We start from the raw sequence: 11,345 nt of genomic DNA, 5'->3' as shown, positions 1-11,345 counted from the left end.
TATAAAATAATTAATAATTATATTTTAAATTATATATATATATATATATAATTGAGGAGTATTACATCGAGTCAAAACAAGCCGAACACGAACGAACAAGTTAGGCTCATTAATTTAGCAAAAGAGTCAAACACGAGCTTCTTAACAAACAGAACGTGAGTTATGTGCAAATAACGAGCCGTTTTGACAGCCCTACATGTAGACGTATAAACCCCTAAAAAGTATTATAATTAGTTAATTACTAATTAATTCATACAAGATAAGTAAAAATCTCACTCCTTGGGCCCGTAAGACCCAAAACCTTGGGGTTTAGCCGGACCTGCACGTCGGTGACTCGGTCGCTTCCCCAACCCGTGGATAGGTGGGGTTGGTAAGGTGGACGTAGCTGGTGAGTGGCGACCAAGAATGGTAGGTGTGTGATTGGGACGACGAGAGAACTTCGGGGGGCGAGTGGCCCCCAACCCTCTGCACCCGGGAGGAGAGGACTCTTCTTCTTCTCCTTCCTCGCTCATTTAAAAACCTAACAAATTTCTCCTCTCGCATTTGCCTTTCCACGAGTCTATAAAGGCCCATTCTCAAGCGGCCTCCTTGTGAAACGAGGGGGGAGAGGAAAAATGAAAGTTATCGAGAAGATAAGGGAGGCCGTCGATGGCGAAGGGAAGACGGTGTTCTCCTTTGAGTTCTTTCCACCGAAGACGGACGAAGGTGTGGAGAATCTTTTCGAGCGGATGGATCGCATGGTTGCCCACAACCCGACATTCTGCGATATCACCTGGGGTGCGGGTGGTTCCACCGCAGACGTCACCTTAGAAATTGCCAATCGGATGCAGAACATGGTGTGTGAATCCTCTTCGTTCCATGCTCTTTGCATTTTGATTTGAATTGTTTTAACTATTTCCTTTCTCCATCCCACTATCGATATAAGCTTGTCCTGAGTTTCTAGATCTATGGTTTATGCTCGTTTCTAGTTGAAGTGCGACTTAGATCTGATAGTTTGAAATCGGGGAGATGTGATTCGCTTGTTTGTTTGCTGAGAAGTTAGAAAGAGATACAGAGAGATCTCATATTTTGTCTTCTTTGGAACATCGTTTTTTATCCTCCTACTTTGTTTTACTGTCTGGTGCGATTACTGTCGCTTTAGATTCAGCAAATCCTAATTGTACTTGGATTTTATATTAACATCCAAATTGTTCAGGATTCTGGTGCTAAAAATCTGGATTTGCTAGTTTTACATATCGAGTTCACCGTATTCTGTTTACATCCAATGAGATCTTGCGAGTTTTTGGCACTTTTTTTTGGTTATTGTTCGTGCAAAACTGCATGTAAATTTAGTTTTTTGGCACATTTTTTGTTTGTTAGTGTTTGTGGGAGAACTGAATGGGACTGGTGATTTGTAGTCTCTCCACTGCAAAGATTCCTTACCATGCACTATTTGGCACAATTTGAGACTTGTATTTGAACTGCGGCATTTTTCTTCTATTTACCAAGCGGCATTATCTGGTTTAAATTGCTTCCGTTGATAGTGATGGATGAATTGAGTCACATTCTGAAGTTTTCTGAACAGGGCAAAAATTTTGGGGGAAAAGAACAAAAAGCAGAGATTTATGGATGCATCTGACTTTATTTGTATAAAACTTCATACTGTTTGGCTTTCTTTGGATAATCTTTAAAGCTGTTTGCCGAATTGGTTTAATATAAGAGAAAAGATAATTGCAAAACCAAACTTCGATAATAAAAGTGCATCATAAAAAGCAGACGAGTGCAGCGAATATAGCACTTCTTAAACTACTAAAGCAATAAATCGAATGAAAGCGAAATTAAGTTTAGAGATCTTATTACCGAATCTTGCATAAGTACTTTCATTTAGTGTTTTTTTTTTCTTTTTTTTCTTATTCATGGTGGCAACTCTTCAGGATAAATGAATTTTTCCTCATAGTGTATACTTGCTATTGAGGATAACATGAAAATCTTTCATTTAATACATATTTTATATTTAGAAGCTCCTCTATTGGAAGATTTTGCCTAAGTAGAGCTATTTCAGGAATATGCTCATGCTGCTGAGAGAAAAATGGGATTTTGCAGGGATATGAATCAAACCAATTCATTCACCATTAAATATCTAAATTAATAAATAAGAAATATTTATTTTGAATTAAATACATATATATACAACAGTTGGAACTTAGATCAGAATTTGTTTCTGGCATTTTTCGTTTTCTTGCAGATCTCTGTGGAGACAATGATGCATTTGACTTGCACAAACATGCCAGTTGAGAAGATTGACAATGCTTTGGATACCATCAAGAACAACGGAATTCAAAATGTTTTGGCACTTAGAGGGGATCCTCCTCACGGTCAGGACAAGTTTGTTCAAGTTGAGGGTGGATTTTCATGCGCTCTTGATTTGGTATGATCTGGTTTCTATTCTCTTCAACTCCATTGTGCTGTATTCTCCTAGGGATTAAATTGAAGCATAAGGTGGACATTGTTGCTATTTTAGTTTCTATGATTTTGGTCTTTTAACTATTTGGTATCAACCTTTTGCATTTCATAACATTGATTTATGATGTAATGCTGTATTCTTATTTCCTGCTGTTTGCAAGCCTTTCCACTGTTCTGTTTAAGTTATTTATTTTTTATTTTTAAATTTTCATTGTTCTTAGGCTCTTTTTTCTTCTTTGACATGTTTAATTTCTAAATGCTTCATCAAACTTGTAGGTAAAGCACATTCGAGCAAAATATGGTGATTACTTTGGTATAACTGTTGCTGGTTATCCAGGTTAGTTACTCATCTATTCTAAAGTTATTCACATGATCCATTAATTGACATTGGCTTCCTACGTATTAGCCATGTGGCTTAGCATTTTGTTTGAATTTCAAATACTGAATATATGATTTTGAAAACTGTCCCATTTTCTGAAATTTGAGATAAATGATGACAATATATTTGTGTGCTGAGTATAGAGATTTTAAACTTTCACTGGCCATCTAACATATGAAAATGGACACTTCACAAATTAAAAAAAATGAAAATAGCTGAATTAAATTTATAGCTGTGAATAATGTGCAATTTGGTATGTCATGGCTTTAAATTAAAACTATGATATAGAAGTAATTAGTGATTTTACAACTAAATTTTAATAAAACCTAGATAAATGCTTGTGTCTGTTATGTTTACTACCAAATGAATTGTTATGATCTTATGTAATTTTGTGGCGCTTTCACTTTATTTCCTTATCCTTGCAATACCGGGTTATGTGACTAGTTATTGCATAGAGAGAATAAAACTCCTTTAATCCATATGACCTCAACTCTTTTCTGTATCTGTTTGGTTTCATTACAGAGGCACATCCTGATATGATCCAAGAAAATGGTGCTACTTTGGAAGCTTACAGTAATGATCTCGCTTATTTAAAGAAAAAGGTATCCTCCCATACTTTATATGTGGCTTATTCTGCTTGGTGGTTGTGTCTTTATGTAAATGGCTACAGAAGAGTCTTCCATTGTAAAATTTTTGGCACAAGTTGTCATGCTGTATAAGTATCTGGATTTTTCTAGCATGTGAGCATTTGTTTTAAATGAAGAACAGGATACTTTTCAAGGAATCTCCTTGGAAATTGTAGTATCAACGATTCTAATTGAATGTCCTAATTAGTACTGTTCAATTATAAGCGAATTATATTCTTTATAGTGGATGAGAAATAGAGGGAGGGAGGGAGTCTAAGTCATTGGAGTAATGATACACGTCCCAAACAATTGTACATACAAAGTTATTTAGTGCTCCATTTTTATATGTGGATCAGTTAAAATTGGGATTGTTATATACTTTTTTTTTAAGGGTGTTTTTATTGGTTTATCTATTCAAAAGCTGATACTCAAATTCCCCCAATAAAGTAACATTGAATAAAAATACTAAATTTGTTGTGTTCATTCCATAACATGTCCTGGCTTGGCAGACGCTTGCGTTGGATATTTTTTGTATGAAACATGTTGGTTTTATGTTGGACTATGTATTACTAGTAGAACATATTGAATGTAGGGCTGTCAAAACGGCTCGTTGTTCGCGAACAACTCGTGTTCGGCTCGTTAAGAAGCTCGTGTTCGACTCGTTAATTTCGTTCGGTAAGTTAACGAGCCGAACATGAACTAAGATGTGTTCGTTCGTGTTCGGTTCGAAATACTACTCATCAAGTATATATATATACATATATATATTAAGTAGTATTTTAAAAAAATCTAATTGACGACAAGGCTACAAAGACTTATAATCAATTAAAATATTAATTAAGAAAATAGAATAAAAATTATTAAATTAGATTCAAATGATGTTTTAATATAAATAATAATTTTTAAATCTTGTTCAAACCCTTATTGTCTTATGACTATATCATTAGGATTGTTAAAAGGACTTTGTTTGTGAACAGCTCGTGTTCGGGCAAACGAGCCGAACACGAGCGAGCCATTGTTAAAAGGACTTCGTTCGTGAACAACTCGTGTTCGGGCAAATGAGCCGAACACGAAAAGGACTTGACTCAGCTCGTGTTCGGCTCGTTTACATCCCTAATTGAATGTGCAAAGCCAGGACAAGGTATTGTTCTCGTCTTTGGCTTAAAGGACCCCTACCTTGCCTTCTCTTCTCTCATTTATTCTAGTCAAAGTGGATTCATATCTAACACGTCTCTGGAAGTGTAGATGATTAGATGATCTATTCATCCTTAGATGGCATGCTTCGTGTCAAGGAAAGCAAAATTTTTTATTTGTGTTTGTTAAGGTCTACTTGGGACCATTTTTGTTTTTTATTTTTTAATTTTTTGTATTTATTCTCTTTAGTTTATGTTTTGATTTTGAAACAAAACATGTTTGACTATTTGATTAAGGTATGATTGTTTTTAAAAACAATCAACAACAAAAACAACAACAAGTTTTATCCCACTACATGAACCTTTTTCTCCATTTAGTCATATTGAGTGTCATATTTTCATTTCTTTCTAATAGATTAAGATCATTTTTTGATCATTTTTTAACACTCAAAATACCTAAAATTTAATTTGAGTATTTTTAAAATCATATTATTTTGCTTTTAGAAATAAAATTTAAAAGATACTGAAAAAACACTGATTTTAAAAACATGAAGGAAAAGAAAAAAACAAAAAATAAATTAATCCCAAAGAAGCCCTTATTTTTTGGGCATTCATGATACACTTCTGCAGCATTGCTTTTATACTCCCTTTCCCTCGTGAACTTAGAAAATACTGTTGATCGGCCGCGAATCAGTATTTTAAATTTGATTGTCTTCTTTGTCATGGTCAATCATCTTAAGTCCATATGAATATCATCTTTATGCTTATCTTTGCTCCAAGTTGCTGTGTTAGATATATGGATATTATAAGTTACATGAAAAATTTACATCATGTATGATGCTTCATGATTTTCATTACCATAAATGATATGACACTCACATTGGATTACTTAGGGTTATGTTTTCTAATGCAACTAATATGATACTTAAACTTTCATGCAAAAGAAAAATAGATGATTCACAAATCATAAGTTATCAAATAATCCAACAACTCACTTACTTTGAAGGAAAACATGCATATTAAACCCAATGAACAGTTCGAAACAAACAAAAGTAGCCCGCAAATTAATTAAATTCTACAAAATCAGATTTTTGAAGAAAATTTAGAAGCATGAAACTGGCTCATAACAAATTATGCTAGAGAAAAACGGCATTGAACAAATTATAAAAAATCAGGCCTCTCGTTATTGGAAAGAGATGACTTTCTCTAAAATGAAGTTGTTTAACTGGTACCACACTTGATTGAGACACGTATCCAACATGTATTCACAACCTTAAAACTGAAAAGAGAACTGTTATGTAAGCCAAAATTGATGAATTATATGCCTCTGAATCTTATTTATAGATTCCTCATAGCCTAGGTTAGTAGAAATGAGTGGCACACGATTAATTGCAATTTAGATTAAAGTTATTCTCAATTCCTCAAAAACAACCAAGCATCACCCTGTTGGAATGCAAAATTTTCAGATCAACCAAACGGCCGAACCACCTGTGACAAAATATTTTATAAATTTTCTTTATTATTATTATTTTTGTTTTATTTCCTTTTGTTTTAATGACATTTTACTGATATGCTGTTGGATGTTTTATGCTTTATAGGTGGATGCGGGTGCAGATTTGATAATCACTCAGTTATTTTATGATACTGACGTTTTCCTCAAGTTTGTGAATGACTGCCGTCAAATTGGAATAAGTTGCCCGATAGTTCCAGGCATCATGCCTATAAATAACTACAAGGGATTTTTGCGAATGACTGGATTTTGCAAGACTAAGGTAAGCTCTATCTTTTTGTTTTTAAGATGAAACAAAGTCTTTTCTTTCATGTTGCAAGACCTGAAAAACGTTACAAAAAAAATAAATAAAGCATTTATTTCATTTATTGTTATATGGTAGATTCCATCCGATATTACTGCTGCCTTGGAACCAATTAAAGACAATGAGGAAGCCGTCAAGGCATATGGAATCCACTTAGGAACTGAGATGTGCAAGAAAGTTTTATCTCACGGGATTAAAACATTGCATCTCTACACACTGAACATGGAAAAGTCAGCGCTAGCCATATTAATGGTATGCAATTTTTTGGATTACTTTTCTTACATAATGTTGCCTATGCAAAAGCATTACTTACAAATTCATGTTTACAGAATCTTGGATTAATTGAGGAGTCCAAGGTCACAAGGTCTTTGCCATGGAGGCCTCCTGCAAATGTGTTTCGAGCTAAAGAAGATGTTCGACCAATTTTTTGGTATTTTTTTTCAACCTATAAGCTTTTTAAAATGTAAATATTATAAATATAATTTTATTCAGATTTTGCAGATATTTGATTGTTATTTCATGATGTTTCAGGGCTAATCGTCCAAGGAGTTACATTTTGAGAACCTCAGGTTGGGATCAGTACCCACATGGCAGGTGGGCTGATTCTCAAAACCCATCATATGGAGCTCTTACTGACCATCAGGTATTTGATAGCACTTACTGAAAATCCCTACAATTGTTTTTGTAAATGTAACTTTTATAGTCAAAGCATATTGAAATTTGGTTCTCCTTTGCACCACTGAACTTTTTATGTTTTTTTGAACAGTTCATGCGTCCACGTGCACGAGATAAGAAACTTCAAGAAGAATGGGCTACCCCAATCAGATCTATTGAAGACGTTCATGAGGTAGTTATCTGAGCTTGGCCAACTTGCTTCTTCTAAATAAAGCATTAGTTTGGGATCAATTTTGTTTTTTCTGTTTTCTTTTGCTTTTAAAAACATTTTTATTTGATGTGTTTTTACTTATTTTTTATTTTTTAATCCTAAAAACAAATTAACATATTTTGAAAACACTCAAAACTGTTTTAAAAAACAATCATATTTTATTTAAATAGCCAAACATGATTTCTTTTAAATTAAAACATAAACATAATAAAATAAAAATAAAAATGTGATGCCGAACAGCCTCTAAATTAAGAATTTGAGCATATATAGTTCTGATTGTTGTGTTCTGTAGAGGTTTATGAGTTACTGCCTGGGCAAACTTAAAAGCAGTCCATGGTCTGATCTGGATGGGCTTCAGCCAGAAACAAAGATAATAGATGAACAGTTAGGTCAAATTAACTTGAAAGGTTTCCTTTCCATCAACAGTCAACCTGCAGTCAACGGAGTGAAATCTGCTTCTCCTACTGTTGGTGAGTGAATTGTTTTTTAGCCGTTCTAATCTTTATTACCTGAATCTTTGGTAGTTTTTACTCTAAATCTAGAATTTTCTGTTTTCCCTGAAAACATGTAATCTGGCAACTTGTTTGGCACTTCAAAACTATAGAAAACTTGGGCTTAATAATACAGATCAAATGTTTTGATTTGTGTCTCTATTTTGATCCATTTGATGTTGTTGGATGCATTTTTTCATTGTTCCTTCTATTCATGTATAAATTCTTATCTCTGTCCGCTGATCTACTGATTTTTTATGATTTTTAATCTTTAGTGAGTAATCTACCTGGATGTAACTAGCATAATAATTTTTCTCGCATCATTACTAATTGCTTAAAAGCTCAAAGATGGGCAATGAATTTTGGGCTTCACTGAGATTTGTTGCCGATAGTATGGGATCAGGATTCGAAATGATAAATGGCAATATGATTTATCCTTAATTTAGTCGGGCAACATTTTTTTTACATAGCAATAATAGAAATTATGGGTGAAACTTCCATATTATAAATATCTACAATAGTGTTTTTCCTACACTTAGGAGGGCAGTCTAGGTCTACCCTCACCAGCCATTGACCAAAATGTTTTGATGTATTCCAGGATCCTGATTTATTAAGGAAAGCTATCTACAACCTTAATAAGTGATGTTACATTAATCATTCATCTATTATTGTTATTTCTTAAGCTATACTTTCTAATTTTGTCATTTGCCCATTATAACGTTCTACATTTTATCCATGCTTAACTTGGATATCTAGAATATGTAATACGCACAACATCACTGATCATGTGCAGTTTTATAAAATTATCTCTTATATCTCCATGATATTCTTTTGTTAAATAACACTCTGGGGGGCACTTCATAATTTTAACCACCAAGCATTAAGCTTAAAATGTAAATTCATCATCTTTTTCTTCATTTTTTCTCAATAATAAATTGAAGATACATAAACTTTTTTGCATTTAGATATTATTTTATTTTAATTATATTTACTGATAATTATTAATAAAATCTCAGGAAAATTGATTTTCTCCATTTTAAACTTGCAATTTTTTTTCTTTTAAATTTATTTTACTTTATCCTAGTATATCTGTTGCATGGCAGGATGGGGCGGTCCTGGGGGCTATGTTTACCAGAAGGCCTATATTGAATTTTTTTGCTCTTCAGAGAAACTAAAGCAGCTAATTGAAAAGTGCAAAGCAGTTCCATCTCTCACTTACATTGCTGTGAACAAGGAAGGACACAGTCTCTCCAATGTTGGCACTAATGCAGTAAATGCGGTCACTTGGGGTGTTTTCCCTGCAAAACAAATCATTCAACCAACTGTTGTTGATCCTGCTAGCTTTATGGTGTGGAAAGATGAAGCTTTTGAAATCTGGACAAGAGGATGGGCTTATTTGTTCTCTGAATCTGATCCTTCAAGGGCTTTACTGGAGGAGGTACCAAAAATGCTGCTCTTTTTTTTTTTTTATCGAATTCTATTTTCATTTTTAAAAGTGCAGAAAACCATAGAATTCTGCTGCATAATTAACTTTCTTGTTTAAATGGTTTTTTTCCATAAATATTACTGAATTATTTTCAATTTACATATTTAGTAATTAAATTTTTATATTTATTTCTATAATAGTCTAAATTTTAGATGACACAAAAAAATATTTCTATATTAACTTTTCAAAAAGAAAATGCTTCTTCTCAATACCACATTTTTTATGCTATCTAGAGATTAGGGAGTTCTATTATAGTGAAATTTACATGCGGAACATGTAATTCTTATGGATTTATGGATCTCACACCTTAACTTCCATATGTACATGCATAGATTTTATCTATGCATGACAATATGAATTTAACTATTAACATGTGTTAATTAATGCTATTTATGTGTAAATATGAACGTTTTGGCATGAGATACGTCGGTAAATTTATAAGAATTGAGTGCCATGTTTGTAAATGTCCCTTTAGTATAAATAAATAGACAGTTAGATGTCTGCTTTTTTTTAGGAAAAATTATGTACATGCCACACAATACTTATGTATTTAAACATCTCACACCCAAAATTTGATATTAACACATTTGGTACCATAAACCTACGCTTGAAAATAATTTTGGTATTCATGATGTGATATTAAAGATCTGAGTGTTTCAATGCTAGATGTCTGTAAATTCCCCATTTTTGTTATTTCATCTTCCTCGCTTTTACAATCTTTATGTTACATGCAGATCCAGAGAAGTTACTACTTGGTCAGCCTCGTTGACAATGATTTCATCCATGGCGATCTTTTTGCTGCATTCAAGGACATCTAAAGCTTGGCCATCTGCTTGAGAGCCTTAAAGCTCAGTTTACCTCAGTAGCCATTATCCTCCTCAACATCCCCTAGCTGGAAAAAGCTGGGAAATTGGGATGCTATGTTGTTATTCTTTTGCTTTTTTATTGCCATGATTTTAATTTTATGAATCCTTGGATTAATTATATTGCTTAAGCTGTATTACAGGAGATGATGCTTTTTTGTATACCAAAATGTTGGAGCTTTCAAAAAACATGTGAAATAAATATTATATTCAGTCTCAACGCCTGCTTTTAGTTGCTTGAGGAAGTATACTTTGTGAAAAATGATGAATTTAGGTGAGAAAATGATAATGATGATTTCATTTGCATTTATGAAATGAGTGAAAATATAATATTATTTTAAAATATAGTATTTTATCTATTAGCAATTAAATCAGCACTCGAGATTAGAGGCATAAACAGTCAAGCTTGAGCTACTTTGTTTGAGTTTGAGCTTGATTAATTAATAGAGCTTGAGGTTAATTTGAGGTGGTTGAGCCAAGGCCCTGTATTAGGTTGATGAGGCCTCGCCAAGGACTTCGTCTTTGCACCCACTATGCCATGAAAAAGGATGAGGAGCAGGAGAGTGAGGGTCTAGCCTCTTATGAACCGGGGTGCCGTCGGATCACCACCCCCCTTCCACCTACACTTTCTACCTCTATTTCGGACTCGAGATAGAAATCGTGGGAGAATTGGAGAAAAGAGAGCCGCCTGGCCGACGAGCCCTCGTAGCAAACACTCATTCCCCCACGTCTCAGATTTCTTCCTTGCTTTCAAAGAAACACAAGATGGCGGGGAAAAATGAGTGCTTGCTGTCAGAAGACTTATGGCCCTTCTGACAGCAATAGTCAAACATATGTATTGTAAAAAATTTATGGTCTCGTGAAAAAAAAAAAAACCTATGAATGACCCATCGGGAAAAAAAAAAAAACTTGGCGTTATGATGGGGTAGACCAATGGCTGACTTCGCCAAAAAAGTAAAGAAAAAAAGAATACTTATTGTAATCACGGTCACCTTTGATACTGACACAAGTGAGGCACGTGGAAAGGCAGCGATGCCAAGCCCAATAGATCTCTTGACTACCGTTCTCCAATGCTCGGGAAACTCGGCCAGACTGATCGAATGACAGGTTGACCTGCCCGAACATAAAATGTGGGATGATCATTTCAAACACGTGTTTCCTCTGGATTATGTGCAGGAGTTCTTACTTTTGAAAATCATTATACTAATTTCCTTAGTGGACAAAT

General features: G+C 33.9%; 1 protein-coding gene across 1 annotated transcript; it reads left to right on the top strand.

Moving 5' to 3' along the window:
- The first annotated feature begins 358 nt into the window (after positions 1-358).
- LOC110027299 (probable methylenetetrahydrofolate reductase) lies at positions 359-10,340 on the top strand. The gene is made up of 12 exons (XM_020728663.1): positions 359-836; positions 2,225-2,407; positions 2,719-2,779; positions 3,344-3,423; positions 6,179-6,352; positions 6,473-6,646; positions 6,724-6,824; positions 6,926-7,037; positions 7,161-7,241; positions 7,573-7,750; positions 8,875-9,209; positions 9,992-10,340. The coding sequence occupies exons 1-12, from the start codon at positions 615-617 to the stop codon at positions 10,073-10,075; spliced, it is 1,785 nt and encodes a 594-aa protein (XP_020584322.1). The 5' UTR covers positions 359-614; the 3' UTR covers positions 10,076-10,340.
- Positions 10,341-11,345: the final 1,005 nt, after the last annotated feature.

Source organism: Phalaenopsis equestris, unplaced genomic scaffold (genome assembly GCF_001263595.1).
Source record: "Phalaenopsis equestris unplaced genomic scaffold, ASM126359v1 Scaffold000422, whole genome shotgun sequence".
Taxonomy (NCBI): domain Eukaryota; kingdom Viridiplantae; phylum Streptophyta; class Magnoliopsida; order Asparagales; family Orchidaceae; genus Phalaenopsis; species Phalaenopsis equestris.
The sequence above is the reverse complement of the archived record's forward strand: the minus strand, read 5'-3'. Positions and strand labels throughout refer to the sequence as shown.